The 22449-nt window shown below is 45.5% G+C and overlaps 1 protein-coding gene across 1 annotated transcript in view; it reads right to left on the bottom strand.

Annotated features, from left to right (window-relative positions):
- Positions 1–17148, bottom strand: part of LOC120540549 (B-cell receptor CD22-like) — a 42240-nt gene extending 25092 nt beyond the window's left edge. The window contains exons 1-4 of the mRNA XM_039771387.1: positions 17046–17148; positions 14744–14852; positions 9801–9854; positions 3744–4033 (exon numbers count right to left, since the gene is read on the bottom strand). Coding sequence (XP_039627321.1) covers positions 3744–4033; positions 9801–9854; positions 14744–14852; positions 17046–17148 — 556 coding nt within the window. The remainder of the gene's footprint in view (positions 1–3743; positions 4034–9800; positions 9855–14743; positions 14853–17045) is intronic.
- Positions 17149–22449: the final 5301 nt, after the last annotated feature.

Below are 22449 nucleotides of genomic sequence, written 5' to 3'. Positions count from 1 at the left end.
TGCTGATGACATTGTGATCTGTAGTGAGAGTAGGGAGCAGGTTGATGAGACCCTGGAGAGGAAGAGATGTGAGAGGAGAGGAATGAGGGTCAGTAGGACCACCAAGACAGAATACATGTGTGTGAATGAGAGGGAGGCCAGTGGAAAGGTGAGGATGAGGAGAGTAGAGTTGGAGAAGGTGGATGAGTTTAAATACTTGGATCAACAGTACAGAGTAATGGAGACTGTGGAAGAGAAGTGAAGAAGAGAGTGCAGGCAGAGTGGAGTGGATGGAGAAGAGTGACAGGAGTGATTGGTGACAGACGGATATCAACAAGAGTGAAAGGGAAGGTCTACAGGATGGTAGTGAGGCCAGCTGTGTTATATGGGCTGGAGACGGTGGCACAGGAGACAGAGCTGGACTTGGCAGAGTTAAAGATGCTAAGATTTGTGTTGGGTGTGACGAGGATTACAAATGAGGACATTAGAGGGTCAGCTCAGGTTGGACAGTTGGAAGACAAAGCCAGAGAGGTGAGATTGCGTTGGTTTGGAGATGTGCAGAGGAGAGATGAGGGGTATATTGGGAGAAGGATACTAAGGATAGAGCTGCCAGGGAAGAGGAGAAGAGGAAGGCCTAAGAGAAGGTTTATGGATGTGGTGAGAGAGGATATGCAGGTGATGGGGGTAACAGAACAAGATGATGAGGACAGGAAGATATGGAAGAAGATGATCCGCTGTTGGAGCAGCCAAAAGGAGAAGAAAATATTAATTGCATGTAAAGTTGTGTTTATGTGAATATTACTGGGGAAAGGGGTCCATAGCTTTCATCAGGTTCTTAAAGGGATCCATGACTCAAAAAAGGTTAAGAATCACTGCTCTAGTTGAAGCCAAGGAGAAATGAACATGCGGGATGGCAGCGTTATTGAACACTGTGACATTTCTTTGGGCCGAGGGAGTGAGGCCTGCTGAAGTTCACTGAGGGATGTTGGCTTGTGTGCAGGACAGTAAGATGTCTGAGTAACCAAACCTTACGGTACCCCAGGTCATCATGGCGTGTGTGCAGATCCATAGCTGACATCCAAATTTGCTATCCGTCAGTCTTCTCTAATGAACGCATTTGCCATGTTGATTTGGGCTTGTGTGCGCCAGGTTGATGGTCAGCCATACTGAGCTTCATCGGTCACACTTGTTCAAACCTTTCCACCCGTTCACGAGCGCCTCGCTGATTCACACTGTTCTCAGCCAACACCCCCCAGTGAGGGAGACGCCGCTCTCATTCACATCGTCTCCTGCTTCAGCTGCAGACTAGACAATCTGAGACTCAATGACTCCATGAAGACACGCCCACCTCCTCAAGAAGCTCCACCCATTCCGGGTCAAGGACCATCATAAAGGCCAGAGAGCCACAGAGCAGCAGTCATCTTAATGGACTCATGTCTGAAAAGACGTCTTGCATTTCTGCCATTTGCAAATGATTTCATGTTCCTTTTCAGCCGTCAGGTGACCCAGATCTTTCTCCGTGTTTTGCCTCATCATTTACAATTAAAAAAAAACACACAATAATTTGCTTTCTTACCTTAACCTTTTACACAAATACTGCATTGTTATTGGAGTTTCCGCCCGTTGTGTTGCAGCAGCACACAAATGGCAAAAAGTTCAGGGCCATTCGAAAAGACCCACAAAGAATCTGCTCCAGGAAAATGGGAGGCTTAAGGCCTGAGTAGGCCTCAAAATGGCCATAAGGCACTGAATTTAAAAAAGAGTAGCAAAGAGGCTCAAAAAAACATAAAGTGTGTCCCTCAAGGGGGAGAAACCGTATAAACTCTGGCATGGGGTACAGACAAGTCCACAGGAATCTTTATAGAATTGAAGAATTAACCAAAGAACAAAACTTGAAAAGAGCAGCAAGGGGCATAATGGAGCTACCTAACAGGCAATCCCCAGCAAGCAAAGTCCAACAGCAAGAATCTTCAAACACAGCAATAAAATAGCTCAAAATAAATAAAAATACAGCAATTATAAAAATTCACAGTACTCAGAAGAAAGAGGAGAACTCACCAACCCTAAGTGCATACAATGCACTACCACGCGGGACTTCAATTCCCATCAGCCTTTACAGGGCTAGGAGAAGTCCATCAACAGTGATTAACTGGTGGCCTCACCTCCTGGGGAACCACCCACAAAACCCAAGGGAGACACAGTGGAAGAAGCATTCACACATAGAAACCAAACAATTAAGAAAACGGAGAAAAAAATGCATAATTACACATAATAATTAAAATAAAAATACAACAATTATAAAAATTCACAGTACTCACCAGAAAGACAAACACCTCTTCACAAGAGCGCATACACAAAATACCATAAGGGAATGCAATTCCCATGAGCCTTTACAGGGCTGGCAGCTGTCCATCAACAGTGATTAACCGGTGGCCCCACCTCCTGGGGTACCACCCACAAAACACAAGCAGTTTAGCAGAGGCTTGCATGCAATGACAAAATGAACAACAAAGAATAATGCAAATAATAAACAAAAATAACATTAAGCCAAACAAAATAATCAAAAATGAACACAGAAGACAGGAGACAAGTGAATCCCGGCTGAACTACAACACCTTCAAAGCAGTCCAGGTGAAGCCTCTAAACTAGTGGCCTGCCCAGCAGAGGCCCACTTCGGTCAGCCAGGCCCTAAATACCATTTGCTGGCTTCAGGCCCAAAAATGGAAAGCTGGAAAAAACAACATACAGTGAAAGTCCCACATGGAGGAGGGTCACCTTAAACCCCTGGCTTGATCTCAGGAAGAGCAATAGGGAATATTTATAAATAAAATATTAAAAAAATATAAAAATATAAAAAAAAAAAGTTTAAAAAAGCCAAACGAGGCCCAAAGGAGTTGCCTAAAAACGTCATCCCCAGTAACCAAATAGCCAATGCATTAAACAAAAGTCAAAATCCTTAAACAGAACAAAAAAGAGAAATACAATTAAAATAATGAGAAGAACTCACCAACACCAAGCGCATACAATGTACTACCGCAAGGGACCGCAATTCCCATGAGCCTTTACAGGGCTGAGAGCAGCGCAGCAACAGTGATTGACAGGCGGCCCTACCACTTGGGGAACCACCCACAAAACCCAGGGGACACAGTGGAAGAAGAATTCACACATATAAAGAAATCAATAATTACACAAATAACAATAAAAACATGGACAACAATTTTAAAAGGGTAAAACAGGAACAGAACAGAGGACCCTGGCTGAAACCTAACATACTGTATACCCGGGCAGTGCCAGGTACATCGGCTAGTTGCACAGTAAATGCGTACTGAAATTATAAAGTGCCTTGGTTAACTGACCGCTCTGCACGGGTAAAGGTACCCTGTGGCAAGCTGGTGTCCCAGTCCAGGGTTCATTCCTGCTTTCTGTCTGATGCTACTGGGATTGGCTCTGACCCCTTGCCACCCTGAGTTGGATAAGAAATTTAGGAAAAGAGAAGGCAGTGACAATGAGTCCATGTAAGGTGACTCCATCCTCCCATTCATCATTTCCCCTCAGCCCCTTTAATTCATCTTCTCTGAAGTAGCCAAGCACAGGCACCAACCCTGGATGGGATGCCAGTTGACACAGGTTCAATCCTATGGGTCAGTTTAGTGTCTTTGGGAGTGAAGCCAGAGTGCCTATAGACAGGGTCCTGGAGGCTGTGAGAGACCCCGTCACCCCACACAGATCTTACACACATGCTTACAATATATAATCATTCTTACCAATCACATTCAGCTGAACGGTGCGCTCATAAAACTTATAAGTGCCGGAGCCGATGTTATCCGGATCAATCCAGGTGTAAATCTTTTCTCCGTTGAGATTCCTGGTGACGTCATTGATTTTCAGACTGCAGTTCCCATTTCTGACATTCCCAACGAGGTATGTCCGACCTCGGAATTTGTCAATCACATTGCCAGGATTATACCCGTCATAAACCAATGGGTAGCCCGAGCTCTGATACTGATACCAGACGGCAACAAACTTCTTGGGGCCGTTGGAGTTGTAGGAGTACCTGCAGGGGATGACCACGCAAGAGCCCTGTAAGGCGGTGATCTGAGAGGGCATTTCCACCCACCAGCCGCTGGCAACATGCCAGAGTGAAAGTCCTGTGGTCAGGGACAAAAAGGGCACATTCATTATTGTCACATAACAGAGCACAAGATCACGAGTTAGAGAGGGTGACAGGTGACGTCCTTGCTGCTCATTATAAAGGCTGGGCACATGCTGGGCATGAGGTAGCAAGGACACCTGGACAAGGGGTGTCAGTCCATGAGGGGAATTCAAAAGGACTTAAAGTTAACAGACTTCAGTGCCACCTGATTCTGTGAGAAACAAAATTGAAATGTTTATTGATACTGGCCTGGACATTTTTAAGAAGCCGTTATTAAGCCAATAGTGCACAAATATAAAGTAAATAAAATATTAACACTTAAAATAAGAAATAATAAAAAAAATATAACAATAAAATAAACTGAGACCTCCCCATAAGTGGGCTCTGAGCCCGAGCTGTAGCACAAGGCTTGGACTCTAAGAAGTGCCAGGGGGTCGACAATGTGGCACAGGCCAGTGGACTGGCCACAGTTGGGGTGAGACCTTCTAAGGCAGTCTGGCATGTCCCCTCTGCCCTTTAAAGAAACCGGACAACTTGGAAGCTGACCAGAGTAGCCAGTCAGGAATAAAGGAACAAAAAAGAAGGCAAAGTGGGAAGATGGCCCTGGGACTCTCATGGGGATGAAAAGACATGCATGCATATGAGGGAGTGGCTAGGGGCGTGGTGATGGGGTGGGGTCTATACTGAAATGGGAGGAGAGACGTAAAAGAGATGGGGAGTCGGCAAGGGGACTAGAAGGAATTTCAGACTGGACTCCCTGAGGATGCTGGAGCACAGAAGAGAAGCCAAAGATTCAGTCAGCTTGTCAGAGGAACTGTCACAAAGCAAACAAGGGTACAACTAGAGCAGTGGTTCTTAATCTGTGGGGCGCAAAGTAACAAAAAGGGGGGTGTGAAGATGTGAACAAAAGAAAACAAGAGTCGAAAATATGAAAAATACATCTATTGAAACCAAAACAAATGAACTTAAACTACATTCTAATACTAGAAAAATAAATATAGAGTTAGATAAATGTCGATAAAAGTTAAGGAGGTATAATAAAATATGCATCTATGATATATCATTAATTAAAAAAGAACAAATTGGTATTAGTGGGCTCCTTTCAACAAAATGTTGGGGGTGCGATTAAAACTGTTATGAAAACTTGGGTCGCAAATACTTAAAGGTTGAAAAACGCTGAACTAGAGTGTTTAAGTTCGGGGACTTCCTTCTGTCATCATAGTGCAAGCAAAGCGGTAACTCGGTAACTGCTAGGAGCTCACAGGTGTAGTGCCTCCATTTACCACTAGGAGGGGAATTTTCCATAATATGTTTTCTGTGGGCACTCTGGAACTGAATGGCAGCGTGACATTAAAGGCTGGAGCTGGGAGGTGAGGTGGTGGCACAGCCTGACTGGCAGAAACGAGAAGAGAAACACAGAGAAGGAAGGTAAGAGTAGGTATGTAGTGTTGATATCTGGGATAGCAAAGGAAGTGTGTGTGTTTTAGGGCATCAGATGTGTCGCATGGAGATCCAGGTGAAGTGCAGCTTGTATTGGACTGTTTGAAGCTCCTGTTGGCATTCATGACTGGCATGTGACTTGTACCTGCCCATATTGTACATTTTCTGTCACACTGGAAACCTAAACTTATATGCCGAACAGGCAGTCTACTGTTGTGAAGGTTCAATATTTCTACCCCCATATGGCATCTTTTAAGTCTATGCATTAGACAGTGTCTTTCAAATCAATTTTTATATATAGTCTCTCTGAAATGCATTATATCTAATATATAGTGCCTTTCATCTGTTTATTATAGAGGGTCTTGCACAATAAAATACAATACTTTGAGTCTCAGTATTAGATTGTGCATATTGCATATACTGTATTTTATATAGTCTCTTTTTAAATCTCTGTGTATTAAATATTACCTTTCCTATCCAATATGCAATGCCTATACCATCTTTTACGTCAACGTATTAGTGCCTTTCAAATTCATATATCCTCTGTTAAATCTCTATGTATGATACTGATATGATATGATAGCCAGCAGCCATATCACCCTGTAGCCCTAGACTGGTTGCCCACGGAAGCTAAGCAGGGCTGAGCCTGGTCAGTACCTGAATGGGAGACCTTCTGGGAAAAACTAGGTTGCTGCTGGAAGAGGTGTTAGTGAGGCCAGCAGGGGGTGCTCACCCTGTGGTCTGTGTGGGTCCTAATGCCCCAGTATAGTGATGGGGACGCTGTACTGTAATAAAAGCACCGTCTTTCGGATGAGACGTTAAACCGAGGTCCTGACTCTCTGTGGTCATTAAAAATCCCAGGATGTCTTTCGAAAGAGTAGGGGTGTTACCCGGCATCCTGGCCAGATTTGCCCATTGGCCTCTGACCGTCATGGCCTCCTAATCATCCCCATACACTGATTGGCTTCATCACTCTGTCTCCTCTCCACCAGTAAGCTGGTGTGTGGTGGGCGTTCTGGTGCACTATGGCTGCCGTCGCATCATCCAGGTGGATGCTGCACACTGGTGGTGGTTGAGGAGATCCCCCCCCCTTGTATGTAAAGCGCTTTGAGTGCCTTGAAAAGCGCTATATAAATGTAATAAATTATTATTATTATTATTATACTGCCTTCCCTACCTAATTTATAGTGCCTTTCACATCTATTTCACATAGCATTTTGAAATCTTCACATTAGATAATGCCTTTCAAATCTATTTCATAAAGTCTCTTTTAAATCACTATGTATTAAATACTGCCTTTCCTATCTATTATATAGTGCCTTTCACATCTATTTCACATAACAGTTTGAAGTCTACCTATGAGATAATGCCTGTTGACTATATTTGATTGTCTCCATTAAGCCTCCGTGTATTACGGATAGGTCATGTATCTAATATAAAGTGCCCTTTCATCTGTCTATTACAGTACAGTGCCTTAAATATACAATCTTTCGAGTCGACATATTAGATATATAGTGCCTTTTACGTCTATGTATTCCATCTTTCATTCAGACCACTTCACTTTTTGCGCATTTTATTATGTTGCCTCCTTGTACTAAAATGGTTTAAATTGTTTTTTTTTCCTCTTCAAATGACACTCAGTAACCCAGAATGACAAAGTGAAAATGGGATTTCAGACATTTTTGCCAATTTATTAGAAGTGAAGAATGGGAATGTCACTGGGACACAAGAATTCAGACCCTTTGCAGTGACACCTGAAATGTGGCTCAGGTGCAGCCTGTTCTGAGATGTTTCTCTACCTTGCTTGGAGTCCACCAGCGGTTGATTCAGGTGATTGGACTGATTATTGAATGCACACACACACACACACACATACACACACACACACACCTGCCTATAGAAGATCCACAGGTGAGCACAAACCCAGCCATAGTGTCAAAGGAGCTGCCTGCAGAGGACTGTGTCGAGGCCCAGACCTGAGGAAGTCTACAAAAATATTCCTGCATCGCTGAAGGATCCCAAGAGCACAACGGCCTTCAGAAATCATAAATGGAAGAACTTTGGAATGACCATGAGCTGGCACACTGGCCAGAATGAGCAGTCTGGGGAGAAGGGCCTTGGTAAGGTGAGGTGACCAAGAACTGTGATGGTCACTCTGGTTGAGCTTCAGAGAACCTGTGTGGAGATTAGAGAAAGTTCCAGAAGCACACCCATCCCTGCAATGCTCCACCAATGTGGGCTTAATGGCAGACAGAGGTTCCTCCTCAGTAAAAGACACCTGATAGCACACTTGGATTTGGAAATAAAAAGGGCGCCTAAAGGACTCTGAGACTGTGAGACACGATGGGACTCTCTGGTCTGATGAAACTAAGATTAGCATCATGTGTGGAGGAAGCCAGGCAGCACTCGTCACCTGTGTTGTGCCATTCCAGCGGTGACGCGTGGTGGTGGCAGCATCAGGGACTCAAGGGAAAGCTAAATGGAGCCAAAGTACCGAGATTAGTGCTCAAGTCACTTTAGACCTCAGACTCCAACAGGATGACAAGGGATTGGCAACTTACATTGGGAATGTCGTCGAGTAGCCCGGTCACAGTCCAGGCATGAATGTTTATGGAGAGACCTGAAAACAGGAGTCCAATGATGGTGTCCATCCAACCTGAGGGAACTTCAGAGGAACAATGGCGGAAAGTTCTTCAAGTCCAGGGGTGTGAAGCACATCACGTCAAAACAAGAAGACTCCAGGCTGGAATGATGGGTGTCACAAGAAATGACCGGAGACATCAGAAAGGTTTGGGGCAGGCAGCCACCCGTATGTTATTCATCGGTCTGCAAATTGGGCTTTAAGCAAGTATGATGTTTACAGGTTCAAGTCCAAGATAGAACTGATGCTGTGGCACAAAGATGGTGGCTTTAAAGGGCAGTGGAGGAAATTACATCATCATAGGAATACTGGAAGTGATGTCATAAAGACTGGGACCGGAAGTGACGTCATCATTTGGGCCCGGAACCGGATGTCACGTCATTGGGGCCAGGGCCGGAAGTGATGTCATCTTTGTGGCGGGGCTGGAGTTAGGGGGAACAGAAGTGACATCATTTGAGGCCGAGACCAGAAGTGGTGTCCTCTCTGGGTGGGGAACTGGCAGCGACGTCATTGAGGCAAGGACCGGAAGTGGTGACATCTTTGGGGGGAAACGAAAGTGTCGTCATTGAAGCCAGGGCCAGAAATGACATCACTGGGGCCAGGCGGACTTTCCCGTGACTGGTCTGCACTCCGCCACCCCCTGATCTGGCATGGAATGACTTTCATTCAGGCCCTTTAGCTGCCCCCCATGTGCACGTGTGTGACACTGGCAAAGGGGCTTCAACATGCACTTGTGAATGTGATATTTCACTTTCTAATTTTTTACTTTTCAAACTCTCCACAATCCTGGTTTTGCTTTTCCATTCTGGGGTGTTGAGTGTTGTTCGACAAGACAGAAAGGAACTTCAAGGCTAAAAATGTGTGACAAGTGATGTGGCCAGAATACTTTCTGAAGGCCCCCCCCCATATTCCATGTGCGCACACATTTATGTGAATGGACCCCATGGCCGCCTGGTCCCGTCACGGCTTCGGTGTTCTTCGAGGAGACTCAGAGGGCTCCATGGCTGTTTATCGCCACGTCTCACTCAGTGACTCGCTCTGCTCATCTTTGGACGTCTGCCCTGAGCTGAGCACCAGCGGTCTGAAGAGCAGGGAGCCCCTCTTGTAAATGACTCACGTGTGTGTGTGTGTGTGTGTGTGTGTGTGAAAGAGAAGGAAGCTTTTTATTTGTATGAGAGAGGAAGAACATGAAAAGCAGAAAATAAACCTCTCAGCTGAAAACTCCACAGCTTCTAAAACAAGAAAAGGAGCGCATGGCAGAGGAGACGAAGGAGGAACAGAAACAGGTCTAAATAGGAGCAGGTGGGCCATGCAGGACAAATCAAAGGGGTCTTTGTGAAAATGTGAAGGGGCCCGGCGGGTTCTTTCACAGGTTTTATTTAGAGACCCGTGAGATGCATTTCTAATGACATGTCAGCGCTTGCACTTGGTGGCGCACACTGAGCTCAGTGTGGTGGGCCTCCTGGCCCCCTGGCCTGCGCAGATAATTCTGTGAATTCAAGGCGGTCTGCTGGGGTCACCGTCAGTGCCACATTCACATTACAACTTTTCACAAACAGCAAAGAAATCAATAAACAAGCAAATTACCTTTCAAAAGACAAAAAATGAGAAACGGGGGGCTTGGAGGGCTCATCGTCGGAGCTAAAAACAGAAAAACAAAGAAAGTTATTTAACCGCATTGACAGGCTGCAAGAAAACATCACGCGTTGGTACAAATAGGAAACCAGTGAGCAGCTCTACTGAGTGCACCTGAGCCTCCTAGAAGAGACATATGGAGGTGAAGACCACAAGACCAGAAGAGCAAAACCCACTGGTTCAGCACTGGGGGGCAGCCAGAGCCCATGTTAGACACACCAGGACAGGAAGCCAGCCCATCACAGGGCCCCATCACACACACACACACACACACACCCCAGGGCCCGTTTACCTGCATGTCGGCGGACTACGGGAGGAAATGGCAGCCCCTGGATGTAACTGACACAGACACGGGCAGAACTGGGAACCCCCTGTCTCCGTACTACTAGGCTGATGCCCCACCATGCTGCCCGCAAACCATCTCCCCAGCCAACATTTAACCCACTTATCCTGTTTCAGTTTTCCCCAGCAGAAGTGGACCCAGGGCAGGAGCCAACAATGGGCAGGCTATCTGCCCATCACTGGGCACACCAACATCCTCAAAGTCTCACATATGACCGGGCACTTCAGGGTCCTCGAATAACTTCATGCAAAGTGGAAGGAAAACAAAAGAGGGACGGGGAGAACCTGCAAACTCCACATGACAATGGAAGTGTACATGGCATGGCCACCAGGAAACGGACACTTACTGCCCAGAGAGCCAGCTGTACGCAGATCTGCTTATAGATAGAAAACATGAGTTAAGAATTAAGATGATCTCGGAGAGAGTGTTCTAATGTTCTAATATGAAAGGCACGACACGATTAGGGTATGCAATACGGCAGGGTCAGCATTGTTGGCATGACGGCCTGGTATTGGGGTACGCAATAAGGCAGGGGTCAGCATCACCGGCATGGCAACCTGGTATTAGGATACACAATACGGTATGATGACCTGGTATTGGGGTACAGAGGGGACAGCATCATCGATATGGTGATCTGGTATTGGACTACACAATACGGCAGGGTCAGCATTGTTGCCATGGTGACCTGGTATTGGGGTATGCAATAAGGCAGGGGTCAGCATCACCGGCATGGCAACATGGTATTAGGGCATGCAATACAGCAGGGGTCAGCATTGTTGGCATGGTGACCAGGTATTGGGTCACAAGATGCTACAGGTTTGTTCATCGTCTGCATGGTGACCTGGTATTGGGGTACGCAATATGGCAGGGGTCAGCATTGTGGGTTGTCCTGTTGGGCCACAGTGGCTGCAGGTTTGTTTAATTAGAAGCCCACCCTGGCCCATAGCAGAAGACTTGCTGGTGTTTTCAGTCGGCCATGTCAGCTCACTCTTTAATCGTACATTTTGTTTTTTCTCCTTTCTAAGGATGTCATCCAAACGATGTGAAGCCTGAAACAGAGGAGTCATTTGCAGGATTTCATCTTTTCCTCCTCTCCCTCCTTCTAAGTATTTTATTAAACCAAACAGACCCTGATGAATACACACAGGTGTGACTGGAGAGAAGTCAGACGGAGAACTGCTGGCTCCTCTGTCATCTGCATGTCATCGCTAATGAGCAGCCATTAAGAACTGTGAATGAAACTGTTTAAGAATCAAATAAGCAATTCAGGGCTCAGAATCTTAACAAACAAGACAACTGAAATGAAACGACTTGGGTTGGAGCAAAACCTGCAGCCGCTGCGGCCCACCAGGACCCACTGCAATGCGCCGTACTTTAATTACAGCAACGAGGAATTTAATGGTTTGATGCGTTGTTCTGTTTTGAATTTTCCATTCTTGTATTGTCTGGTCCCGCTAGCGGACTGACACTGAGTGTAAAGGGTTAACTCAACTCCAGGGTGGAGAGACGGCTCTAGAGTGCCCCCTGCAGTCCGCACCGCTTACACACGATCGACATCGTGTACGGAGTGCACTTCAAACTGGAGACGGGGGGCCGTGTAAAGCAGACCCTGCATGGCTCCGAGTGCAGTGGCTACACATAAATAAACAGCAAGCGTTAAGAACACAATGGCAGGGGGGCACCGCCACAACACAGGCTGCCTTCTTCCTTTTTCTCTTTCCGTCCTTAAAATGCTTCATTTAACCGCATTCTATAGCTAAAAAAATCGACAACACTCCAGCCATATAAAAGAGCGCATGCCATGTGAGAAAACGCAAAGGGAATGAAATGAACTGAGGGGACGGCCGGGGTTTGGATTGGGGGGGGTGACACAGCTGGACTGTCACAACACACATCGACACGCACACACACAAATGCTTTTTGATCTCCTCCTCATCAGTTGAATTCACAGACAGCTTTAGAGGCCACCATCTATGGCCAAGAAAGTACATAATTAATAAAAACTGAAAGAAATAAACTCGGGTTCAATACAAACAAATAAAAAAACTGAAATAAATACAAGTAAGCAGGCGGGCACAGCGGCTACCGTGGCTCTTGGGAGCTGGGATTTTATTCTGGTCATCATTTCAGGCTCGTTTTGAACTGCGCTATATTAATAAAAGTCTACAGCTGTATTTGAGAATGAGGTGACACGGCGTTGGAACTGACAGTCTGTCACCTGGGGGTCAAGGGAGGCTCGGGTGTGCCCCCTATAGTCTGCACCGTGTACTGCTGGGAGAATTCAGAGCCTCTGCTTAGTATTTCACATTCCTGTGATTTCCAATCTAGAACTTAGCTAATGATAGATAGATAGATAGATAGATAGATAGACTTTAATATTAGTATAGTCAGCAGGATTTAATCACTAGATAGATTATATTAGGCCACTAAAGAAAGAGAGAGAGGGCAGGTGGGCCTGCAGGTGTAGATACAGGTAGGTATGTAAATATCCCATAGTTACACTCTGTTGATGTATTCTGTGTATTATCTTTGCATGACATATCATGATAAACTGCAGTGAATTTTTAATTCCAACAGGTGGTGCACCACAAACATTAGCACTAATATCTAATCCGGATACTTTTCAAATTAAGAGCCCCCAGCTCTGCTCCATGCAGTCCCCTTTTGCTCAATTCATTTTTTTTTTGTTCTAAGAGAGACATTTTGTTTCTCCACAGGTTTTACAAAGAGACCACAAGATAACAATAAGAACATCACAAAGAGCACAAAAACGGTACAAATCAATAAAATACAGCAGTGAGTCTCATTCTTCTGGTGAAAACATTACAAGAAATAAATGAGACATAACACAATCAAACTGCCATCAAGGCCTGACTGCTGGTTGATTCAGATGCCACCCTTTTCACCCTGTGATTTAAGACTTAGAATGTTTATTAAAGTTTAATTGATTGAGATTTGTTTTTTTTATCCTTGGAAACTTGAACCTCTGACCTGATAGCAAAATATTCCTGATGCTCCACCGTGAGATGTCTTATATTATATTACTGCACATTGTGTTTTATTGTATTCTATTATATTATTAATGCATCCATCCATTTTCTTTACAATTTTTATATTATATTACGTTTTACTAGCTGAAATACCCGCTGTTGCCCGGAGGGAAAATAAAGGTTTTTTTAAATTGTTTGAGAAAAATATAATTTAAAAAAACACAACTATAAAAATAAAAATAAATTAACAAACAATGAAGACTCACTAATGTGCTTGTATTGTTCACTGAAGTGTCTCGTTATATACGATGTGTTTAGTTTTTCCATCTTTAACCGATTTCTAAAGGTTCTTAGGACTTGCCACCCTTAAACACGCCACATAAAGCTGTCCATGTGAGACACGGGCTGTGTCCAAATTTTATCAGTACAATGTCGTTGCAATTAGAATAATGAAAGATGAAAACTATACTTAACAAAAAGAAATATTAAACGACAAACAAATAACACTACGGATTTTTCATAATAAAACTGTCGGTTGCTTTTATGGATCTCACCAGAAACGTTCCGAGTGTCAAATGGATGATAACAGACATACCAGACTGCAAGATTGTTACAGTCTGCTTTATATATTATATTATATTATATTATATTATATTATATTATATTATCAACCCTAATAAATGGATTAGTATTTGTGTCTCTGTCTAGTTGCTATGTCTTTGTCATTCCAACAAATGGCGCATCACAAACCTTAACACGGCTTTTACAATTCCCGTACCAAATGGCCTCAGAGACACATGCATTTCATGGTGCGCTGCAAACATTAACACTGAGGTGTACATTTATTACTTATTTATTACTCAACCTGTCCCAGACACCAAGCACAGCTAGTATTATATAAAGTGACCTCTGTATACCAGGGAGTCTGGTGGCACAGTGGATAGCGCAGTAGCTTCACGAATTCAGCCTCACAGGTTGTCTCAGTGACATCTCCATGTTCTCCCTAAAGTTGTGCAGGGTGCTTTCTTAGCCATTCTCCGTGGGCTCTGGGGTGTACCCTACAATGCACTGGCATCCTGCCCACGGAGGTGTCCTGCCCAGAAAGGATTCAGCCCCCCCGACTCCAAATTGTTTGAAGCACTTCTGAGGCTATTATGTCTTATAATCCTTTAATCATGCAGTGGTCCGTGTAATGGACGCCTTAGTACGGCTCTGCCACTAAAATGTCCTAACCCTTCTTTTTATTTTTCCTTTTGCTTTTGCGCTTCACATAACCTTTAAAACTTCAGGGTTAGGGGCTGTGGAGCCTATCCTGGCAGGTACAAGGCTAGAAGTAATAAAGGCCTGTCCATTAAGGGGTCTTCTCACTCACTCACACACACACACACACACTCGTACACTTCCACAGAAGAGCACTCTAGGATCACAGACTGAGCTTAACAGGCAGAGGACCACCGGAGGACCTGAAGGAAAACCTGCATGGACACGGAGAGCTCAACGCCACGCAGGCACAAGCAGCCCTGAAACGGAGGATGCTGGGACAGCACGGCAGCGGCACTCACCGGCGGTTCACAGTGTCAGGGGCTTCGCCCGTTGAGGTCCACCAGCTTGACGCTCCCCCAGTCCTACCTGATTTGGCTGTGGTGGGTGCGCCTGATCCCACTGCGATTCCTCCAGTAGGTTACCGTAAGGGCTCACTGCGCAGTTTAACTTCTCCACTTAATATAAAGAGTCAGGAGGGGATGTAGAACGGCGACTGGCCGGATTTAGACCCGGGGTGACGTGACACACACATTAGCAGAACTGCAAGTCTTGCTGTGACAATGACCACAAGGACGGAAATAACCCTAAAGGCTCTCACTTCTTTGTATGCAGCTGACTTTTTATAGTTTGCTTATCTAACTGACTGATGCCTTTTATCCAAAGCTACAATTATCAGAGGTGCATTTCTTTTGTTATTCCATTTTGAGCCCCGGCAGGTGACACGACTCGCTCAGGGTCACATAGCGGTGTCAGGAGTTGAATTTGAACCCACAACCTCAGGGTTTGAAGTCCAAAGCCTCAACCACCTGTGCCACACTGCCTGCCATTACGTTTCATGGTGGCAGGCCGGCTGGTCATTCTGAGATGAAAACCAAAACGTTTTGGGGGGGGGCTTCAGTGCGTGGGCGTCATGCCGGGACAGAATTTCCCTGTCATCTGTGCACGTGACAAGGAGAGCGGACTGAGAGTCTTTAAGACGCCATCAGAAGGCTCACTTTTTATGTCCTTTATTTTCAAATCACAATTATTGTCACAAACTCCATGATGGGGACATTTCTGTGACAAACTTTCAAGCTTTATAACACACTAGTGAGGCCTTGTCTTGGGTACTGGGAGCAATTTTTGGTCACCAGGCTACAAAAAGGACATAAAAGAGTAGCCACTGGACTGATTACAGGGCTAGAGAGACGTAGTAGAGTAGAGTAAAGATTAAAAGAGCTGAGCCTTTAAGTTGAAGTGTTTAAAATCAGGAAGGGAATCGAGACGGTGACTTTAAAACGAGTTCAGCGAGAACACGGGGGGCGCAGTGGGAAACTTGTGAAGGGGGAATTTGGCAGAAACATTAGGAAGAGAAACACAGATACGTGGAATAAGCGACCAAGTCGTGAGGTGGACAGAAGGACTTTAGGGACTCGACTTGAAGTCATTTAAGAAGAATTAAGTGGGCAGGACTGGCGAGCTGTGCTGGGCTGAGTGGCCCGTCCTCCTCTAAATTGTTCAAATCTTCTAATGAAGGGTTCTTTATTAAGTCAATGTTGTTGCTCCTATGTCTCATTGTAAAATATTCAGCTATTAACCACACTTGGCGTTTGTTCACCATTTCCTTTGTGAGTCTTATGTGAAAAGTTAGTGAGGATGGCATCAGGGGAGGACATCTGGCCGTGAAGAATACTCTGTCAATACCCTCTGGGTCAGGGGGGCAACTGGCTGTCCAGGGGTTGACAGACCACCTGAATGATTACAAGTTGCTGCAAAGTGTTTATAGGGTGGTGGCGGGGCCATGGGGTGGGCTGCATGTGTTTTCACCGTTTCTGTCCATCCTTTGCGATAAAAACTTCCTTTGGTTGACGCTCTTTCACGACGGAATCTCTGCAGCCTCCACTCTGGAGGGTCGAGTTGGTGGAGATGACTCAAGTGGGCTCCAGTGCCCCGCCCCTCCCAGAGCTCCGCCCAGCCACTTAGGCTGACGACTGTGCGTTAACCCTTTAAACTCGGCCCTGCTGCCGTCTTGTGTTCATCGTCAGGCTCCACTCAACACGCATGTCCCACCCTTCAAAATAAAAGTCCGACATTTCGCTTTCAGCCGTTTCACAGGTTATGTTGTCCAAATACAACACACAAGAGTAACTTGACAAATTCAGGGGCATTTTTTCCAAACAGATGCACTTTCCATGTTTGTCTTATTTCCATAGGTGTTGGAATAAATGTCTAAATACTAGAAAATTGTCAGTGAATGTGAATGACCAGAGAGAGAAATGGAATGAAACCTCTGCAAGTAACAGGTCTAGTTTAACTGTTTAAAAGCAGTATTAAAAAAACGGATTCATTTCCTCCACTTTTACAGTTTTACTTTTCCATACATATCCATTATTGAAGATCCCAGCTTATGTATCATTTTAAAGGGCACATAAATAATAATAATAATAATAATAATAATAATAATCCATCCATTATCCAACCTGCTATATCCTAACTACAGGGTCACAGGGGTCTGCTGGAGCCAATCCCAGCCAACACAGGGAGCAAGGCAGGAAACAAACCCTGGGCAAGGCGCCAGCCCACCGCAGTAATAATAATAATATTATTTATATAGTGCCTTACCCATGCTCCATATCTCACTCTGTCCCGCGATGGACTGGTGGGCCAGGGGGTTGGTTCCTGCCTTGCGCCCTGTGCTAGCTGGTGGAGGGTCCAGCACCCCCATACCCCGGTCTGGATTACGCGGGTTACAGAATGCCATGACGTGTGTAGGTGCCATGAAGGAAGGACAGTAATCCTTCCTTTATCCCGGCTAGGAGGGTCTTAATTGATGGACAAAGTGAGCAGACCATTCCTCCAAGCAATTGGTGGCAGTGTTCCACAGGGCTAAATCCCAATTATGATACCCGCAGGGTGGTATAGGAGTTGGAGTCCGGAAACGCAGCACTGTTGGGTGCCACCAGAGGGCGCTGCGGGTGGAAGACCTGCCCTAATGTCAACACGACCCTGAAATGCTCCAGATGACCTGGACATGCGGTCAGAAGAAGTCCCCGGGTTGAATTTGAAAGAAAGCCACACCACAGAGTCACCGTTTTTTGCTTGTGGTTTTGTGCTGAAAGTAAAGTTGTTTATTTGAACCTGGGATTGTGCTGATTATTAGTGTGTCTGTGGTTTGGGGATCAGTGGCGCCCCCTTGTGGTTACAATTGGTGTAGTCCCTACATTGAGGCCTCCTGGCCGAGCAAGAATCCTTCCTTAATCGTGGCCAGGATTCCTGTCCTTCCTTCTTGGGACCTGCAAGTGACATCCCACTCAATGACAACATAGCTGGTAAAGAAATAAAACTGGGGACCCAAATGACAACACTAGTGACTGCAAGAGTCACAAACGTCTTTACAAAGAAGACAAATACAATTCTGGAATACAGAAAGTGAAGGTGACGTCGCTTGAAAGCTGAATCATCCGTCTCATTCAGCAGATAAAAGTCAGGACCCTCAAGAAAGCCAAATAGTGGGGGGAGTTTGGAGGGAGGGGCTGATGAAATACAACAATTTGTATCTGTGAGGGAAGAAAGAAAATCATGGTGACCAGTATTGGGGTACGCAGGGGTCAGCACTGTTGGCATGACGACCTGGTATTGAGGTATGCAATATGGTAGTGCTCAGCATTGTCGGCATGGTGACCTTGTATTAGGGTATGCATGGGTCAGTATCGCTGGCATGGTGACCTGGTACTGGGGTATGCAATATGGCAGGGGTCAACATTGTTGGCATGGAAACCATGTGTTGGGGTATGCAGTATGGCAAGGGTCAGCATCGTTGGGATGGTGAACTTGTGTTGGGGTATTCAATATGGTAGAGGTCAACATTGTCGGCATGGTGACCTTGTATTAGGGTGTGCAAGGGTATCGTTGGCATGGCGACCTGGTATTGGGGTACGCAATATGGCAGGGGTCAGCATTGTGGGTTGTCCTGTTGGGCCACAGTGGCTGCAGGTTTGTTTAATTAGAAGCCCACCCTGGCCCATAGCAGAAGACTTGCTGGTGTTTTCAGTCGGCCATGTCAGCTCACTCTTTAATCGTACATTTTGTTTTTTCTCCTTTCTAAGGATGTCATCCAAACGATGTGAAGCCTGAAACAGAGGAGTCATTTGCAGGATTTCATCTTTTCCTCCTCTCCCTCCTTCTAAGTATTTTATTAAACCAAACAGACCCTGATGAATACACACAGGTGTGACTGGAGAGAAGTCAGACGGAGAACTGCTGGCTCCTCTGTCATCTGCATGTCATCGCTAATGAGCAGCCATTAAGAACTGTGAATGAAACTGTTTAAGAATCAAATAAGCAATTCAGGGCTCAGAATCTTAACAAACAAGACAACTGAAATGAGGCAGAAGACGTCACTTGAGCCAGAAGTGCTTCCTCAGCAATGAACGACTTGGGTTGGAGCAAAACCTGCAGCTGCTGCGGCCCACCAGGACCCACTGCAATGCGCCGTACTTTAATTACAGCAACGAGGAATTTAATGGTTTGATGCGTTGTTCTGTTTTGAATTTTCCATTCTTGTATTGTCTGGTCCCGCTAGCGGACTGACACTGAGTGTAAAGGGTTAACTCAACTCCAGGGTGGAGAGACGGCTCTAGAGTGCCCCCTGCAGTCCGCACCGCTTACACACGATCGACATCGTGTACGGAGTGCACTTCAAACTGGAGACGGGGGGCCGTGTAAAGCAGACCCTGCATGGCTCCGAGTGCAGTGGCTACACATAAATAAACAGCAAGCGTTAAGAACACAATGGCAGGGGGGCACCGCCACAACACAGGCTGCCTTCTTCCTTTTTCTCTTTCCGTCCTTAAAATGCTTCATTTAACCGCATTCTATAGCTAAAAAGATCGACAACACTCCAGCCATATAAAAGAGCGCATGCCATGTGAGAAAACACAAAGGGAATGAAATGAACTGAGGGGACAGGGGGTATTGGGGGTCACATCCAGACACACACACACTCACACAAACGCCATTTGATCTCCTGCTCATCAGTTGAATTCACATACAGCTTTAGAGGCCACCATCTATGGCCAAGAAAGTACATTATTAATAAAATCTGAAACAAATAAACTTGGGCTCTGCAGCATAATAAAAAAACTGAAATAAATACAAGTAAGCAGGCAGGCGGGCACAGCAGCTACCGTAGTTCTTGCTTGAAATTCTGGCCACGGGGAGTTGGGATGTGGGAGTTAGGACTTTATTCTGCTCATCATTTCTCGTTTTCAACTGCGCTATATTAATAAAAATCTACAGCTGTATGTGAGAATGAGGGGACAAGGGAGGCTCGGGAGTGCCCACTATAGTCTGCAAGATATAGATAGATAGATAGATAGATAGATAGATAGATAGATAGATAGATAGATAGATAGATAGAAAAGGCACTATATAATAGATAGATAGATAGATAGATAGATAGATAGATAGATAGATAGATAGATAGATAGAGATGAAAGGCACTATATAATAGATAGATAGATAGATAGATAGATAGATAGATAGATAGATAGATAGATAGATAGATAGATAGATAGATCTGAAAGGCAGTATATAATAGATAGATAGATAGATAGATATTCTCTATATACTGACATTTGTATCTATAACATAGTGCCTTATCTATCTGTGATATTGTGTCTTATCAGTTCTATAGTGATGTTTATATCAATTATACAGTATATTAACTATCTATCAATCTGTTATATAGTTATAGTTATTTTTCAATCTGTTATACAGTGACATTTGTATCTACTATATAGTGCCCTATACCTATCTAACAATATGTCATATCGACATTTATATCTATTATCTAATGCCTTATTTTCCATTCGTGTACCAGTTATATAGCGCCTTAACTATCTGTCAATCTGTTGACGTTTGTATCTGTTATATAGTGCCTTATCTATCCATCGATCCACCGTTTTCCTTAAGTCGCTTATCCTGGGCAGGGTGACGGGGTGGCTGGAGCCTGTCACCCATCACAGGGCACGAGGCGGGCACGATCTATCAGTTAGTTTATTAATAAGCTGAAATCGAAGCAGACGCTCCAGCCGCGTCACTGCATCAATGACTGCTCTTACAAACGTCCTCTCTGAATGTCAAATACCGGGGCCGTCAAACCCGTCGTTTCTACTGAATTTCTCTTGTTTTTAATGTCATTTTTGTGTTTTATTTTGAGTAGTCCGACGAGGTTGGCTGTCGTAGCCACGTTATATCTGATGAATGGCCTCGACAGAGAGTCGGGCCGAATTTTCGATGCTGCCCTTCGGTGCGCCTCGTTTCGTGATCCGTGCGCTCGAGAATAAACAGCGCAGAGGGGTGGCTCCTCCAGACCGATAGGTTTCTCCTCTGTCTCCTAACGACCACCTCGTTATTTTTGACGGTACCTCCTTTAAAAAAAACAAACAAAATCAACCCGCGCAGTGGCCGCCAGACGAGCGTAGCGACAGGTGCGTAAAGACGGACGGCACTTACAGGTGAGGATGCTGGCCGCTGCTGAGCTCCGCTTGATCCCCGGGCAGCCCGAACAGAGCAGACGTCCTCCTTCAGCTCGCCGTTCTCATTTTTAACATGGAAGCCGCCGTCACCTCGCCGCTCATCGGAGGCGCAGCCTTTTTTTTAAAGAGTGCGGAGGAGTTTTTTTTTCCCTTACAGAGCAGAGCTGCTGATTTCCGCTGAAATCTTCTTAAAGAGGCTGCGCGCTCAGACGCGTTTGTGTCGTAAAGGCGCTATATCTGAGGACGCCCAGGCTCGGTCCTGGGGGTCGCCGTGGCCGATTACTGAGGCTAATGCGGGTATTGCACAAGCAAAACATCCACCCATCCTTCTATTTTCCCGCTTCCACAGCAGAGCCAAGGACCACCAGGAGCCTCTCCTGGCAACATCAGACGCAAGGCAGGAGCAGCAGCAGCACACATTTCACGTCTACGTGTTTGCTTAGCAGACGGGAGATTTACGAAAAGGTCGTCGTAATGAAGTAAACATCCGTCTGGGGGGCTGTTTGGGAACAAGTGCAACGGGACGAGGTGACAAAATTGATCACCCAAAAGTGATCCATCAGCTGGGAACTGCATGTGAAGAGAGTCTGGACTGAGGGTCCATACCAGGCAGAGGTGGCATCAGCCGAGACGAGCGGTCAAGAAAGAGCAGAGGACCTCACAGACGGTGCAGACCCATTGACTGCTTTGTGGGCCATCATCAAATATTTGAGTTAATACGTGGTGGGGTGCCAATGTGGATCTGAAGAGATTAGTGTGACATGTACCCGTCTTGGCTGGTTGAACAACAGGGACCTCATGTATAAACGCTAAAACATGGCGTATGGATAAAAACAGAAATGTGCGTACACAACGTAGGGGGCTATTGTGAAAATGAGCGCGGCTTTACCCCACGGTTAGTTTTTATACATCTCAAATGAGCAGAGATGGGGGGCTGAACAGAGTGCGACATCCTGGGATGACAAGGTTGGGCTGGAGGTGGCGTTCCTTCATCCAGGCTGCAATATCAGCATCTAGCGGGTGCCACAGGCACTACTGGCCCTCTGGTAGTTTGCGTCTCCTTAATGTGCACCTCTGGAAATGGGTTGCTGTGGGTTCACCCCAAAGTGGTGAGCTGCGCCTTTAAGGAGGAGACACAGCGTGGACAGGACACGTGGCCTAAAGAGGATTTAACCTGGAAGAGAAGGATAGGAGAGAGAGATGAAAAGAAAGAGAGAGAGTGAGAGAGGGAGAGAAAGAGAAATTGAGAGAGAAATTTAGAGAGATTGTGTGAGAGAGAGAGTGAGATAGAGATAGAAAGAGAGACTAAGAAAGACAGATAAAGAGAAAGAGATTGAGAGACAGAGAGAGATAAAGTGAAACAGAGAGTGTGAGAGAGAGAGAAAGAGAAATTGAGAGAGAGAGGGAGGGAGAGAGAGAGAGAGAGAGACACGAGCGGTGAAGCGAGAAGTGTCTGTGTTTTAGCGCCGGTGATCCACTAGGGGAGC

Source organism: Polypterus senegalus, chromosome 12 (assembly GCF_016835505.1).
Source record: "Polypterus senegalus isolate Bchr_013 chromosome 12, ASM1683550v1, whole genome shotgun sequence".
Taxonomy (NCBI): domain Eukaryota; kingdom Metazoa; phylum Chordata; class Cladistia; order Polypteriformes; family Polypteridae; genus Polypterus; species Polypterus senegalus.
The sequence above is the reverse complement of the archived record's forward strand: the minus strand, read 5'-3'. Positions and strand labels throughout refer to the sequence as shown.